This window comes from Sorex araneus, chromosome X (genome assembly GCF_027595985.1).
Source record: "Sorex araneus isolate mSorAra2 chromosome X, mSorAra2.pri, whole genome shotgun sequence".
In the NCBI taxonomy this organism is placed as follows: Eukaryota; Metazoa; Chordata; class Mammalia; order Eulipotyphla; family Soricidae; genus Sorex; species Sorex araneus.
The window spans coordinates 205,292,644-205,310,562 of NC_073313.1; the positions used below are offsets into that span (position 1 = coordinate 205,292,644).

Here is a 17,919-nt window from a genome sequence, read left to right on the forward strand (position 1 = left end):
ATATTCTGAAAAATCACACTTGGGAGTGATTTTCAGGAATTAGGAACCTGTCAAATTTCCCCAGGGTCTTTCGTCTACCTTTATCTTAAAAACTATTCGTAATATGCTTTGCTAGTTAAGGATTTTTCTTCCTAACAAAAAGTGACTACCTTAAAAGATTTATACTAGTCAAATTGCTGGTATCTAAGTTTTCAATATCACTAAACCACTTGAAGGAAGTTTGTGTCTAATTATCAGTAACTAAAATGTAAAGTAGAATGGAAAATGTGATGGATGTCTTGATTACTTTGGGGGGCTATTCTCCTAGGAATTCGTTGGCGAGGACAAAGGAAAACACCTAAGAAAAGATTAACAGCAGCAACTATTAATGAGAAAAAAGTGGAAAATAACTCAAATATCCAATAACAGCAACAACAACAAAAAAGTAAACGAGGTCGGTCTAAATAGTAATATTATACAGCAGTTAAACTTCAGGGAATAAAACAAAATGTAGGGGATAATGATACTAAAACATTCGCAACAAATGGTGACAAACTTCAACTTTAAGGTTTATTTTATCTTCATTTATAAGATGAAAATTTAGAATGATGTATAAATTTAATGACAATTAGGCAGTTCAATCTTTTGTTAAGTTTTAGCTACACTTTACAGAAAGATACAGACTCTTGACTGAATTCTTCATCCAACTTGCCTGCAGTTTCCTCTATTGATGAGGAGTATCTCTAATGTCATTTTAAGTTTTAAAAGGCTACTCAAATTAAAGTACATAAATTTATAGAGAATATTAAACATTATCAATTCTACAAACTACAAAACGTTGTATCAGATTGTTGTCATAAATAAGAGCCTGTAATGCTGTTTCTATAAATTTAAAAAATGAATCTTCAGTGAGGACAATAGAATCTGGTTCAGATAACAAATATATCAGAAGTATCTAATTCAACCTTTATATCTGTAATCTTTTAAAAGGATCTAGGGAACTGGAAGGCGGTTCATGAGCTGGAGTCACTTGTCACACTACACAGTTCCCACAGCACTGCTGGGAGTGGTGAAGTTAAAAATGTCAATTAGAAATTGTATTAAATTTAATTTCCCAAATTAAAAAAATCAAATTATTATCGTAAGACAATGATGAAGATCTGCAAGCACAAACACTTTCAAGCCTTTCCAATTATCTTGTAGAGTTTGGAGGGAAAAAAATTCCAAACAAATTACATTTATCATTACATCAAAAACATCAGCATTAAAAATTATTTGATTTTAAATATGTGCTAAGCCATGTCAAATATTTTATGTAAAATGCCATTCTTGAATATTTTTCTTCTTTAACCCAAATAAACTCTTTCAGACAGATGCACTACTTTCTAATTTGTATGCAAAGAAATTCAAGGCCAGAAGGATTTAAATTTCCTTGAATTAGAAGGGAAATTTCTACCTAGTTAGAAGAATCAGAGCATCTGGACCAAATCTATTAACTTTACAGTTCATATTCTTTTTAACCATTACACTTGATTGCCTTCCTAACACAAAATCAATATTAAGCCCCCAAATATCTCTGTAAAGAACCTCCATTTTTCTGAGTCTGTTTTCTCTCATTATAAAGCATTAAGTTGAAAATCAAACATCAGTGTGATTTATAATCCCAAACCTGTATATACAGAGAACTTTTCTAAAAACTTCAGAAACATAGAAAAAATTAATCCCATCCCTTGGATTACATAAAGTACATCTATGCAGGATTACATAAAATACATCTACACATCTTGATATGATGAAGTTACAATGAGCAGTGGGGTCCTAAAATGCTCTGTGGGAAAAGATGGGTTTGTGGGAGAAAAAGAAAACAGAGACAGCAACCTGGATGGGTTGGGGTAAAGGATAATGGAGAGGAACTTTTATATTTTCTTTTTGAAAGTTGTGCTTTCAACCATGTCTCCAACCAATGCTAGCAATTCTATGGTTCCGAGTAATGTGTGACAACTTCTTCGACCCCATGGGAAGCTCAATCAAACTCCTAATTATGATTATGAGTCAAGGTAAACAAGTTCAGCTTATGATTTAATTTCCTGGACTGCAAGAGTATCTTTGCTAACAAGAGAATTGGAAGAGTCACTTTCTGACCAGCAGTGAAAAATTTTATTCCAACCTGTTATTAATTCATCTCAATGTCAGGCTAATCATGATAAAAAGAATACAGTGTGGAGAAATGTGCAGTCTTCATCTTGATCCAACTGACCTTCTAAACAGGTACACTAATGATCACTTCTTTTCTGGAGGTGTTTTTTCGTTCGCTTTCCTAGGCTGCCGATTCAGAGTTAATTGCTCTATGCCAATGGCAGTAAAAGGAATGTAGTGATCTGTTTAACCACAGCCAGATGAAGCATCTTTGCAATTATTCACTTATTAAATTCAATACTGCTGAAGGGAAGAAGGAATATGACACACAACCTTACCATTAAATATTCAGAATTCACTCTGAATCACACTGAATATCACAACTAAGAAACTGAATTAAAACATTTAGGCACTGTCATATATGATGATTAATATGAATTATGAAAATTTATTCTAAATTGCAATGTAACAAATAGCAAATTAAAGTTATTTCTGTACATCAATTAAGCAAATACATGAGCTCTTAAAGTTGGAAATTGATAAAGTTCATTGTTTAATAAAGAAAATTCAAGATTATGAAAAGTATATTGCAAAGAGAACTGCATAAAATTTTAAGCAAAATCAACTTATAAATAAGTTTCCTAAATTTATTGGCATACAAACTTTACTATTTTTTTCTTCCATGCAGGACATTCCCAAGTGATAATATAATTTTACAAGGTAAATTACAGTGTTTCTTTTCTCTTTTTGTTTAATTTTAAAAAATAATTTGTTTGATATAGATACTTTACCCAAGAAGATAGCTATTTACAAGGACATGTTGAAATACAAATAGCAGTTGCTTTTGTCATAAATTTTTGAAACCCATTACATTTGCCTAATAACCAGCTGAGATATAACACTGGAGATGTTTTTAGGAAATTACAAAATATAATCATGTTAACTAAAAAACTGCCAAATGTATCTCTCATTTCTCTGAATTAAGTTGCCTTTAAAAGAAATACGAACTATAATAAAATTTAAAATAAATTACCAAAAGGAAATTTGGAATTAAAACTAATTAATCTGGGCATCTAATTGAAAGAAATATTGCTAATGAGACCCTCAATGCTGTGATTCATTTTAATCACAGAAGTGAAATGTCAACCATCCCACCGCCAGAGTCTCCATTATTTTGTGACGGTTAAGCTCTTCTTTTCAGAATTCTACGCTGCTTCCTGACTTGAGTTCTCACCAACAGTCAAGACAATAATTAAGAAATGGGAAAAGGGAGTGACAGGGAGACTGACACACAGAGACCAAAAGAGGGAGACTTGGCCAGCATGGGAGAACAACCAGTATTTCCTCCCCTGGGCAATAAAACAAGCGTGATAAGATCGCTACACAATGCACAGGCTGTGTAACAAACTGCATAGGGAGCACTTTGTGATGAGAGAAAAGTGGCTCTGTCAAAGATTTCGGATCACCTCCAGAAGAGCTGATGGTTAATAGGCACTGGGCAAAGAACCAGGTCAGAGCTTCCTTGGGGTTTTTACAAGGTTTGGGAGTAAAGCTTTTAAGTGGATCTATTCACCTTGACCCATATACACCGGAGTCATGAAATATCAAATCTCAAGTCTCAGCCGAAGGCTTCTGCAGATTAGTAGGTCAGTGATCCCTTGGCAGAGACTGGACGAGGGTGGTTGGGACAGTGTTTACTCTCACTATCATGTCCTGTCACTCAACGAAGTTGCTCGGAACAAAAGTTTTCTTTCTTCGCCACCCTTGCAGCAGCCGCATTTACTGCTCTGTGCAACCTTGCTAAAATGTGAAATAAATAGGCGCCCTCACCTCTCCTCGTGCCAGTCCCTTAACATGCTTAAGTTCAGTGCACCGGGGCGGGTGTTAGAAGGATGTGTGTGGAGGGGGCCACTCAGCACAAACCTTGACCATTCTGAGTCATTTTTAAATGGAATCTTTTGTTGTGTCTCCACGGCAGCCGGAAAACTTGCTCAGAAAGAGACTGGACATGCTAATAAGCAAACCAAATGCTTCAAAGCAGTATCATCAGTCCTCCCCAGCCTGCTTTTCCTGCTTCTATAGAGAGAGGCCAGTCACCACCTTTCTATTTCAGTCACACTATGGTTCTGTGGGAACTGTCATTTTCCTTTACTGCGGTTTCCAAGTCCCTAAAATAACCTTCTCATTAGCTTCACTCAAGTTCATTGTTAACATAAATAGGCCAAAACAGGCAGCGACATAGAGGGCGCTGTAAGGGAACACTATCAGCTCTGCTCATCTATTTGTGTTCCAAACATATATTCGGAAGAACATGACAGAAAGCCTTGGTTTTCCTTATTCTCGGGAAATATACTGTGGATAATTTTTAACTTCCTGGAAATGAATTAAGGTGACTGATAACTTTTAATTCAGTTTAAGTTTGACGGTCTTTGTCACATTCAGGTGGCCACTGGAAGAAGCTTGAGTAATGTGGAAAATATGTCTGTGCAGCTGCTGGCAAAGAAGCAAAACTGTACTTCCTCAGAAACAGTATGACAGAGCCTGTGCAAAGGAATGCAGCGCTGGCTTATTCGGAAGCAAAATCGCCACTGGTATGCACCATCAAATCCAACCCAACACTCACTGCCTCCTACTCTGGCACTATATGGTGGGGGGTGCATGAAAAATAGAATGGCTCCTTTGTAGATCAGGTGGTCTTCTTTCCATTCTGCCCCAAAGGGCTCCATGGTTGGAACGGAAAACTAACTAGGTCTAAGGAACAGCAAAGGGTGCCAGAGAGTAAAATAGGGTGGTACTCTATTAAAATAGGTGGTACTCTATTAATGAGGTGCCCTTATTCAATAAATAGCTCAGTTTTCACACTTCCTTGCTTCAAACTTTAGCCTTGATTGTAGACGCAAGCCCTGAGAACAATAGTGAGTGGTTTTCATTATGTTTGGCCTGCATGGAGAAATATATCTTTCTCTGAGGAATTTCAGGACAGCTGATCAATCTAGAAACAAAATTCTATTTTAAAGGTTGACAATTTTTCTAAAGTGCAACAAATAAACAAATCAAATTAAAAAACAAACAAACAACCACCCAAGCTAATGGACACAGGTGGTCTCTGCTCCAATTATTCATCTCAGCAGATCCAGCTCAAAAGTAGCCATTGGATAATGTGTAAACATATGAGCATATTTGTGTGCCAATAAAACTTTATTTCTAAAGGCCTATAGTTAGCTGGATTAGGCTGACAGTCGTGGTTTGTTGATGCTCTATGTAACAAATATGCTAGCATTGCTACAAGGAAAACTGAGAAATGATGATCACCACATTATTTGGGCAAAACTAACCCATGGCATTACACAGAGAATGGTGGCTGCTCTTTGTGTTTGTGGGTTTGGGGAAATATATTTGAGATGGAACATGAATAAGCTTCCGGGTTACTGGTAATGTTCTTTTTCTTGATGTAGGTGCTGGGAAAATTCACTGAGTTGTGTAAGAATTCATTTTGAAGTTGTGTAAATTTTAGTGAATACTTGGTACTGCAACAAACTGGTTTTATTGTTTTGTTTTGCTTTTTAAAAGAACAATCATGTTTTAAAGGAGAAATTGTTTTCAAGAAATTTAGGTAGAAAATCTATCTTAGAGGGTATAGGGGCTGGACAAAGTGCCTGTAGATTCTTAGCTTTGTGGTAAGAAGGACATCAGCAAAAAAAATTCAAACCACAATTTCTCTTTTTAAAAGCTATATTTAAGATATTACCAATAAAAATGCCAGCTTAATTATTTTAAATACACAGTCCAACAGTAAAGTAGTTCACAACAATGCTCTATACTTTTTCATCCAAATATGAAACTCTCTAACCATTAAACAAGTCCATGTTTCCCCTCCCCGGCCCCTCCCCCCAGTTCCTGGTAACCACAATTCTACTTTCTGTTTCTATGAGTTTGACACCTTTAGATAACTCATAGAAGTGGAATAATACAGCATTTGTTTTTTTGTGATTAGCCAATTTCAGTATGTCTTCAAAGCTCTATCAAGGTTATACCACAAGACAGGAGAGCATAGTGTTTCCATTTTACAGCTAAGTAATAAATACTCCATTTCATGTATATATCACACTTTATTATCCATTTATCCACTCATTTACCCTTCAATGGACTTTCATTTGGTTCTGCCCCTCTGGCCAATTATGAATATGCATATGCAAATATCTCTTGAAGACCCTGCTTTCAGTTCTTTTGACTGCATATACAGAATGAACTTGCTAGATCACAGGGTAATACCATTATTAATTTTTTTAAAGGAAACTACATACTATTTTCCATAGAGGTTGCAGGACTTTTTAATTTCGACAGTGCCACGAGAGATCCATATTCTTAGCAGCGCTTGTTTATTTCTATTTTTATGATAGCACTGGTACATTTCTTTTTTTTTTTAATTGAAGCAATGTTGCAAAATAATATTAAGTTTCAGATATCACAGGCCCTATTTTCAGAAGCCATTTCTCAAAAGGTCTCCAAGTGACAATGACTGATAGTAGTGCTGGGGATTGGGCCACATACATACCACATTCATAGCCCCCATTCCCACCCCCATAAAGAAAAAGTACTTTAAATATTTATTGAATTTATGTTTTTCATAAAATACCAGCAACATTTTACAATTTTCCCTCAAAGTTCTTGGATTTGTTGAATATTTCTAAGCGAAATCAGCAATGTTCAACTAGAAAATGTATCACACTCTGAAAATTTTAAAGTTATGTTTTCATATCCTATGTGAAATGCCACTCTATTGAATCTCCCAGAAAAGACATTCTCTTGACTGTCAAAAGGGAAGTATAGTTAATAAATTAATTTATTTAATAAACTTTGGTCCCACTGCACTGAAACAACTGGGATCCCCCAAATGGCACAAATAGGCTGACATTAAGTAGAAGTTAAAAAAATCCTTCAAAGTAATGACACGATTAGGATGAAAAGAAACTAAGGTGTGAGTGGAAGGTCAAATAAAAGATTCCAGTTTCAGGAGCTATGGCACCGTTGCCTACCTTGCTCTTCCGGAAGAATTCGCACTGCTGAGTTTTTCGCCACTTCTTTTTGGGCTGCAGCTGCTTCTTCTTTTGACCACTGCATGTGATCCCTAGCAAAAACCACAAACATGCTTTGTGATGGAAGAAGGCAGAAAAATGGGAAGAAGGGATAGAATCAAAAATACAAGAAACGAACCCCAGGTCCAATGTGGACGTTTTGTGTCACATATTGCTTCTGATGGGGCTGGTACAACCCAGTAACTCTTCTAGCTCTCCTGCTTAAATCTGGTTATGTTGCATGTACCCATTTTTTGGAAATAACTTGCAACAATGTCCAGAAATACTATGGTGCATGATAATGTGAGGTTGGTATGACCTGATATGTTTACTCTAAGACAGATTTATTTACTTTTTTTGTTAACTTATAAACAGAAAATTAAAAAAATATTTCCCCCTTATTTTGAGGTGGAGGGAGCATTCTGGGTCACCCGTGGTACTCCGGAGTGACTCCTGGCAGTGCTCAGGGGGCCATACTTAGTGCTGGGGATCAAATTAGGATTGGTCGCATGCAAACCAGGTGCCTTACTATCTCTTCAGCCCGTACGATGGTTTTAAAATTGCTGTTTTTTATTATAGTTTTATTATAATATGCTGCTATAAAAAAACATTTACAACTTTTGTACCCATTCTCAGTTTCTTAAATAATATTTGATTGTCCTTTTTAATTGCCTTAATTTCTGTAAATGGATTCAGGTTTGGGGTTTTTTTTTGTTTTGTGACATTCACCTGGTGGTACTAAGGGCTTACTCCTGGTTTTGTGCTCAGATCAGTCCTAACAGGCTTGGGGACCATATAGGGTACAGGGGACTAGGTGTCTTACCCATTGTTTGTCGCACCAATTCCTTTAATGGATTCATTTATATTTAAATGACAAAACACTCATAGAACATGCAAAGGGTCATGTTTCTAAGATTTAGCAATTTCTCTATTTTTAGCTTTAGAATTTACTCTCCATATTTTATTATTTTCTGCTACAGAAATAGAATAGAAGCAACATATTTATACAAAACAGGATTTGTTTTGTTTTTATAAAGGTTACATTTCTTTTCAGAGACCATATCCAGGAGTGCTCAGGAGTCACCTCCAGTGATGCTCAAGGGTAACTCACAACAGTGCTCAAGGGGGCATGCAGTGCTAGAAATTAAAAGTGAGCCTCCAGCATGCAAGACATATGCTCAAGCCGTTGAGCTATCTCTCTAGCACTATTAAGATTGTCTTTACATTTTTTTGCAATAGGGAAACTGGCAAGTGATGTAATGTCCTGGAATAAAGTATTTTTCTAAACAACAGGAACTCATACACAAAATCTAAGCCCTTGCAGCTTATTGAGAAGTAAAAAGAACTCAAACATTATTATCATATGACATTTGTAGCTCCTCACTCACGACAAAGGGAGTACATTACTTACTCTTGATGTGTTTCATGATGATTCTGACAAACATTAACCAAGGTGTGCATGAAAGTGGGAATGTGGAAAGCAGAAACACAAAATAATGGGAAAAGTCCATTACAGTTGGCTTTCTTGGTTAAATGTCGGTGATGTTAGGAGTGAGTAATGGTAAAATTTTTTTTCTTTTCTTTGTTTTTAATTGAATCACAATAAGACACACAGTTACAAAGTTGTTCATGACTGGATTTCAGTCATATAATTTCAGTCATATAATGTTCCAATACCTGTCCCTTCATCATTGTACATTTCCTACCACCAATGTCCCCAGTTTCCCTCTGCCTCCACTCCCCACCCTACTGCCTGCCTCTATGGCAAGCACTTTTCTTTTCTTCTTTATTTCTTTTTAAAATATTTTTTAAATCAAATCATCATAAGATAATTACAAAACTTTGTGACTGACTGTTGTATAATGTTTCAATACCTATCCCTCTACCATATGGCAGGCACTTCTCTCTCTCTCTCTCTCTCTCTCTCTCTCTCTCTCTCTCTCTCTCTCTCTCTCTTACCTTTTAGGCATCATGGTTTGTAATACAGATACTAAAAGGTTATCAGGCACATTGATTTACCTAATTTCAACACTCAGTTCCTGTCCTAAGTGATCTTTTCAATTATCGTTGTCATACTGGTCCCTTCTCTAGCCTAACTGCCCTTTGCCCCACACACACTTGTGGCGAGCTTCCAACTATTGACCAGTCCTTCTGGGTCCTGTTTTCCCAGGTCAGATTTTAAAGGAAATTAAATGTGAACAGTTAAGTGTGCAAGATGAGCAAAGTGCTGAGGAACAGAGGGAAGGGGATGAATTAAAAACTGTTAGAGTGGCCTAGGAGTAATGAGTCCCAGGACTAAGGTGTTGACAATGGAAAAAAGAAAGGAAGAGTACAAGGAGAAACACCATAAAATATAACTGTATGTATGACCTGAATTTAAGAGATTAATTGGAACCTAGCGGGGAAAAAAAGGGTTAAGTGTGTAGCATAACGTATTGAGAAAAGAAAGCAGAGGTAACTATTTGTGGGTTAGGATAAAGTCGGGGCATTAGGAGTGCTTGTAAGAGCACTGTAAGCTCCTCTAGGGGGAGAAAAGGGGTAATTCACTGAAAAAGCCTCAAACACTTGTTGTTAATATCAAACATGTAACAATGACAGAATAAGGAGTTGTTTTGCGTGGACTAATGCTAAATTCTGTTCTAACTTGGAGGAGAGGGCTTGGGTGACTGCCTTGGGTACGTAGGCACTAGGTCAAATCCTGGCTCGCTGCTTGGAGGTTGCTCCAGGAGGTGCTCAGGGGACCAAGAGGTGCTGGGGATCAAATCTGGGTATCCCTCATGCAAAGCATGAGTTCCAGTCCCTTGAGCTGTCTCCCCGGAACTATTTTAAGTCATGTTTATGCAATCAGATGAGAGGGTATATTCCAGTGACTTGGCTATAAATATACCACTGAAAGGTGAGAAACTACTTTCTTCTTATAAGAAGGATTAAAACTAATATCCTGAAGTCCCTAGGAAAAGCAAATGGCATGTAAAGGTGTTTTGCAGATAAAGATGTAACAACCCTTATTTCAAATAAAACCAGATGTTTAAAGCCCAACTATCCATTCAACAGCTTTGTCACTTTAATGAACGAGGTTAGAACAAATTATTGTTTTGGTATATTTTCTAACTTGGAACTGGGAACTATAGTTCATATTCTATACAGCAATACAGCGCATGTTATTACATGACAGTTATGATAGTAAAGGTGCCCAACAGTCATTTATTTAAAAAATATTACTGAAGCTATGAATTCCTATAACATCTAAGAAAAAAACAGAACAATCTATATTTTGTTAAGTATCAAGCTGTGAGACAATGAGAATATATGTGGTCTTTAGGTTTAAGCATTTGTTTAAAGTGTTAGTTTAACTAGTTTCTTCCTGAGTATTTAATAGTCTTCATTACTTCTTAAATTGCTCTAACTTTCTCACACTGTCCTTCACGTTACTTCATTTTCTTAACTACTAAGTGAAGGGAATATTTACAACCTACAGATTTTTCCATTGTACAGTTACAGAATCCCCACAGAAACCTATAAAATGTTCCTACCATATTATGGGTACTTCTACCAGACCCACTGCTTTATGCCAGATCTTTATATTAGAAGGGCTGGATTCGCATAGAGCCAAACCCAAAAGGCAGCAACAAGAATCACTTGGGTTTGTAAGCAATAAACACAATTTCAAAAGACTTTAAGGAGAGAGATAGATTACAAACTTTATAGTGAAGTACTTAATGGTCACTATCACAAGGAGAGGGAAATGATTCGTATTGTTTGACCTATGAATTATTTGCCTGCAAATTAACTATAACACAGTAATCCCCCAAAGCAAGAATTGTTTGTACAGAAGTATCAGTTTAATGATATTCACTGGAATTTTAAATATGCTAGTAGCAATTTGAAAATAACCTCAGTTAGAAGGGAATTAAAAAATTATTTTGAAATTATAATTATCCTATTTCATCAAGGCTATGATATGGTTTTCTCGACAAGAAATAGTAATGAAAAGCACTTCTAATTAGTATTATGAGATGCCAGCAATTATAAGAAAAACCATAATTTCAGATGTTAGTGAATTATGTCATCAGAATGGATGAAATATAGTTGTTATACATATAATAGCTAATAATTGAACTAACTTCAATAGCATCTTTTCTACTGCTAGTACTAATTTATACTTCTGACTACTAGCTGCTCACTTCTCTTTCAGGATATAACAAATGCTACAGCTGATTGTTTGTATTAGTAAGTCAATTGGTTTTTTTATGCTTGTTTTTTGGTTTTAGAGCCACATCCAGCAGTGCTCAGGCTTACTCCTGGCTCTATGCTTAAGGATCACTCCAGGCAAGGCTCAGAGGACCAAATATGGTGCCGGGAATAGCAATTTAGGGCCAAAGAGCCAGTACTGTGTGTCACTGCATACAAGGCAAGTGTCCGGCCCAAATTGCTTTCTTATTTAAAATACGTGACCTTAAAAGGTGGAAAAACAGAAAGAACTCATGCTTTCCTACTTCTGCATACAATGGAATAGAGGTCAGAGATGGTTCCAGTAACCAAAACCCACTTAAACATTTATTGAAAAACTAAGTCTACCAGATACTGAGCTGTAAATTGAGGACATAAAGATGAAGATTGGGTAGAATTCAAAAATTTTTTAAGAGAAGGAGTCATAATTAGTCAAAGAATAAAGAATTTATCAGATGAGAAAAAGTATCCAAAAGTATTTAAAAAAAAAGAAACAAAAACAGAAATTCAAACAGTAGTACATATAAGAACTAGAGTCACAGCACAGTGGGTAGGGCATTTGCCTTGCATTCGGCCAACCTGAGTTCGATTCCTCTGTCCCTCTCAGAGAGCCCAGCAAGCTACCTAGAGTATCTTGCCCACAGGTAGAGCCTGGAAAGCTCCCCGTGGCGTTTTCAATATGCCAAAAACAGTAACAACAAATCTCACAATGGAGATGTTACTGGTGCCCACTCAAGCAAATTGATGAACAATGGAATGACAGTGCTACAGTGCAGTGTTACTACATATAAAATACAGTTTCTTCTCTACTTTTCATCCTCATATCAATTCTGAGATAAACCCAGTTTTCAGTATATGTGGAAATTTCTGTGCTTATAAAATACACAAACACATATATGTATATGTGTGTATATATATATTACAAGAATTTTATTTTTTAAAAAAGACCATATTAGAAATCCTTTTCAGCAACTTGCTCTTTTTTGTTCAACGACACAGCAAGGCCATTCTTGACATCAGTATACATAGATCTCTCTTATTTTTAGTAACTTCCATTTTCCATGGTATAGATTTAACCAATTATGAAAAAACAGCTTGGCCCTTTCTAACACCATGCACAAGTTAAATAAAAGACTTGTGGTCTTTTGTTTGCAAAATAGGTGCTCTAAGCCATAGAGCATCCCCTTTCTATATATTTTTAAATAAAACTTTATTCATTGGTTTATAACATTGTATACCTTTCAGGTTTATGTCATAGTTTGGCATCTGTGTGCCACATGAGAGACCATGGTTTATTACCTTAATCACAAACTTTTCATATGTATGGTCTTCTTTTAGCACAGTTTTTGCTTGTTTTTAACAACCTCCTATTCATTTCGTAGAGAAAGAATGTTTGTTTTTTCATATTCATCCCACCTCCTTTCCTGTAAAAGTTAGACTTATCTGTAATAATAGAAGAGTATTCCTTAAAGCAGTTATCATCTCTTATTTCTGGAGTATTACACAGAACTTATCACTGTGTGGGGTAAATGTTGACATATAAATAACACTGTTGTGTCAAAAAAATAAATTCATATACAATAATTCTCAACTCCATTCTGACACAGAGTCAGGTTACTTTTCCTAAAATACCTCTATGTCATATCACCTGGTTTCGAACTTATGAATCTTTCTTTTATTAGGACTGGTGTTTTTACTTGCTTTTAAGTATACCTTATGTATTCTCAGTCTGTTTGTACTCTGAAGTCCTAGTCTTCACTGTATGGTCTTTATACTTCTCTATATTGTTTATTATTCATTCATTTTTATATCTGAATTCTCCATCTACTAGTGATAATAAGACTTTTTAATTAGCACTGTCTACTAATAGGGTTTTACATGTTTATCTCCTTTTATTACTCACAATGCCCTATGTAGACCTTGCTCAAGTTCATCTAGCTGGAAAAGGCTAGGGTCAGAATTAAATTCAGAATTTTCAAATCTGAAGTCTGTTTAATATTGATTCTCAGCAGTAAACTTCTAGTTGGCATGAATTATACCTCAAATTTCTCCATACTGATCCATGTACTCAAATACTCACTGGATGCCTATTCTATAGTGAAAATAGCTATGAAAGGACTATAAGCTACGCTCATTTCTGAAGAATGATAGAATCTAGTAATTTCTAAACAGATACACTAGTAACTAATATGTATCAGAAAATGGTACTAATGAGATATCTAATTTGTTATGCTTTGAAGTCATAGCTAATGGTACTCCTGGCTCTGTGCTCGAGAAAACATACCTAGTGCTAGATTCCAAGCCGGGTTGGTTGCATGCAAGGCAAGTGCCTTGACTCCTATACTCTGTCTTTAGCCAGAAAGTTAATTCCTAGTATTGTTTATTTACTATCCGTATGCAAGTTACAATCCATATAATAATTTAAACCTTACAACAACCCTATGAAGTGCATATTACTATTCTTTATATATGAAGAAACTAAGATTCAGAGAGACTTTGTAACTGAAAAAAAAGTGGTCATTCTGTGCTCTCATCATCTGAACTAGGTTAACTTTCTTGAAAAATAGCATAATAAAAATATGCAAAGAAATTACTAATTAACTTTACTGAATGTAATAGGGTAAAGATCAAATTTCATGTACAATGATTATTTAAGAAACACTCATGTTATGTAATAATAATTATTGGTATAAGAACTATTGGGATTATGGAAATAGTTTATTATTTATATAGTTTATATAATAGAAAACAATGCTGCAATGGGCAGGTCTTATGTTGGATCTTCAATGAGTTGCTTTTATCTCATGGTGCTTCATTAAAAATTGTTTTTAAAAAATGCCAGTGCGGGGCTGGAGCAATAGCACAGTGGGTAGGGTATTTGCCTTGCACACTGCCGACTCGGGGTTCAATTTCCAGCATCCCATATTGTCCCCTGAGCATCACCAGGGGTGATTCCTGAGTGCAGAGCCAGGAGTAACCCCTGTGCATTACCAGGTGTGACCGAAAAAACAAAAACAAAAAAGTCAATGGTCTAAATGCACCAATTAAGAGACAGAGAGTGACAAAATGGATTCAGAAACTGAACCCAACAACAACAACAACAAAAAGATAAAAACAAACAACAGCAGCGTGTAAGATAACATTGGTTTGTCCTTTCTCCTTGGCCACAGGGAGCTTAGGTTTACTGGGTTATACACATCACAGTGCTCCCATGGCACTCCCATTCCTTTGTGTTTATTTTTAACCTCTTCTCTGTGCTCTGCTTCCCCACCTACATCCCCAAATCAGACTCTGTTGATTTGTATTTGTAAGTGAAATACTGCTTTTCTCCTTCTCTTATGTCCTTTTGCACAGTGTACTTCAAAGCAATGTCCCTGTTGTACAAATACAGGAAGACAGTTAATGCTATGCTTTTGTAACTTGGGAGTTAATTGACTCTGAATAATATTCACCTGTGGGCATCTGTTCTCTCGACTTAAGCCTCAGTTGCCCTTACTTCCTAGTACCACAAAAGCAGAGTCCCAATGAGGGACTGGATGGACCCAGGGCAAACCCTGGCATCGAAACAGGCCAGGTCAAGAGCCATTATATTTAACTATAAGTTAAGAGCACCGTCATTGATAAATTCTGTCATGATCCAAAGAACAACAACTGGATAAGGACCCTGCTAAGGGTTAGAAAAGAGTAATCTGGCCTGAACACTGTATTCTGAGATCTATAGTAAGATGTCCCTAGAAGAGTCACTCTATAAGCTTAATGTATCTCTTACTGTGTCCATACAAACTGACTAATATTAAGAAGTAGAATGAAGATGAATGTTTAGATGGTTATTGGACTAAGGAAAGGAGAAACACCCCTGGGTGTTTTGCCCTTGAGTGGATCTCCTAAGTGCAGATTCGAAGGGCTTTCATATGTTGACTGTGCTACTGACCTAGGTGTGGTTGCTACCCCAAGACTTGGAGGTTGGGTGCTGACCAAAGGTGCAAAACAGAGTGCAGAGAGACTAGCATGGGGGTCAGAAGGAGATGGGAATGAGGGGCAGTGTGAGACTGGAATGGGGAGCTGAGTGAGACTGAAATAGGCGTATGGGGAGAATGGAATAAATGGCAATTGATCAGCAACCAGCCTGGCAGCCCTGTTCTCTCCTTCACACAGAGGCCACAGGTTGGGGTGGGGGCAGCAGCTCATGGCCACCGAATGCAAGTGGCGGGCCAGAGAAAAATGCCACCACAGCCAATCACTTATTTGTGATTACATATGGCAGAGTACAAAGAAATATGAAATACTGATATGTATCTCAAATGGTAATACTGCACAGGAAATTTCATACCTATTTCCTATTTAGTGTATGTGTATATGTTATACATGCATATTTCAATCCATGATGTTAGCTAAATTTCTTACTGTGGATCATGCCAAAAAGCTTGAACGTCATTGATAACTGATTTATTTTATTTTGTTTTGAAGCCATAACTAGAATTGCTCAAGGACAATGCCTGGCTTTGTGCTCATGAGTGACCCTGGGTGGTGCAGAGGAACCATCTGTGCACCAGGGATCTGAACCAGGGTCACGGCCACCACAGTCACAGCAAATATCCCACTTCCTGTACTGTCTCTCTGGCCTGATCAAACTGATTTAGTCAAAGATTATACAAGGGTTAACTACATTCTTATAAATTTGGGGATCCCCTGAAAAGTACTGCGCACTTGGACTAGGAACAAAATAAAATAAGGAAACTTTTTCCCACATAATTGTGTAACAGAGACAGATGTCTCAAAAGCATTACAGATTTAGTTTTAAGTCAGTACCTTTTAAATTTTGTAAATAAACTAACTTATTTTAGGGGCTGGAGTGATAGCACAGCAGGTAGGGCATTTGCCTTGCATGAGGCTGACCTGGGTTTGATTCCCAGCATCCCATATGGTCCCCTGAGCACCACCAGGAGTAATTCCTTAGTGCAGAGCCAGGAGTGACCCAAAAAAACAAAACAAAACAAAGCAAAACATAATTAATTTTAGTGTCAATTTTAATATTGATTTATTAATAGTAACAATTTTAGTATTAATTTATTGATAGAAAATTTTAAAACAATAAGCAAAATTAAAATGGTACAGTGAAAATCATTTGCCAGTTGCACAAAAATTTAAACATAAAATTACCATACCATCTCACAATTCCACTGCAGTTAAATTGAAATAAATTGAAAACAAGGATTCAAGCAAGTACATAAAACTCGCATTTATATAAAAATTTATTCACAAGAATCAAAAGGTGAAAATAACCTACATGTCCATTTGACAGTGAATGAATAAGTTCTGGTATATATATACATGTACAGTGAAATATTCAGCCAGTAGGGGAAAGAGCAATAATACAGCAGGTAGGTCATTTGTCTTGTACATTGCTGACCTTGGTTTGATCCCATGCACCCTGTATTGTCCACTAAGACCCACCAACTCCAGGAGTATGTCCTCAACACCACTGGGTGTACACCCTCCACCAAAAAGAAATATTCACCCACAAAAAGAAATATGGCATATGCCACAATATAGACCAACTTCCAAGAAGTTACACTAAATAAATCATACCAGAAGGTAACACATAGTGTGATTTCACTGATAGGAAACATCCAGAATAGGCAATTCCACAGAGACAGAAGAGGATTGGTGGTTTACAGAAAGAGGGTGAAGGTAAGCTGCTTAATGGGTAGGGAATTTACTTTGGAGTGACAGAAATGTTTTACAGGAAGTTAGAGGGTCTTATTATACAAAACTGTGAATGTATTCATGCCACTGAATGGTTAACTATTTTATCAATTTCATTTTACTAAAGTAAATTTAAAACAATATGATGGACAGATGTAAATATCAGTAAAACAAATATTCAAAATCTGAAAGGTAAATCTTTCTCAAGACATTAGAAATGGAAAAAATGGGTATTTAAACTTTTTCTCAAAAAATAAAAATAAAGGATCATACAGAGAGTAAACAGTGCTTACTGAACTAAGAGCTAATGGAAAAAAATTAGGTTAGACAATTCTGACAGAAACCTCTGAGTGAAAACTAGGCATGTTCATTTTCTAGAAACATCACACAGTAATAAAAATTCAGCAAAAGCAATAAATAGCAGTATTCCTACATTTAAAAAAATTCAGCAAAATCAGGAACATTATTCTCATAAATAAAGGGGGAAAACAAGAAAGTAGAACATTTGAAGAGAACTTTGAATTTGAAAGAAAAGGGAAGTTAACCAGTCTTCTGGTTGTCTGGCTTACAAATCTCTTTAAGAAATAACGGGGAGGAGTACACAGAGAGATATGAAATGACCACTTTCCCCTTCCATTGGAGGAAATGGTTTTTATTGTCATTACACTGTATCTGCCTCTGGAGAGAACTCACCAGAGGTTTTCTGACACACGTTGGATAATCCAAAGAGCTGTGTGTGTGTGTGTGTGTGTGTGTGTGTGTGTGTGTGTGTGTATGTGTATGTGTGTGTGTG

General features: G+C 36.3%; 1 protein-coding gene across 2 annotated transcripts in view; it reads right to left on the minus strand.

The window, feature by feature from the left end:
• METTL8 (methyltransferase 8, methylcytidine) overlaps window positions 1-17,919 on the minus strand; it is a 103,475-nt gene that overhangs the window by 30,316 nt on the left and 55,240 nt on the right. For both annotated transcript variants that reach the window (XR_008627331.1, XM_055122037.1), the window contains exon 3: window positions 7,152-7,243. Coding sequence is in view for 1 of the 2 variants with exons in the window: in XM_055122037.1 (XP_054978012.1) it covers window positions 7,152-7,243 (92 nt within the window). In the remaining variant the exon portion in view is untranslated. The remainder of the gene's footprint in view (window positions 1-7,151; window positions 7,244-17,919) is intronic.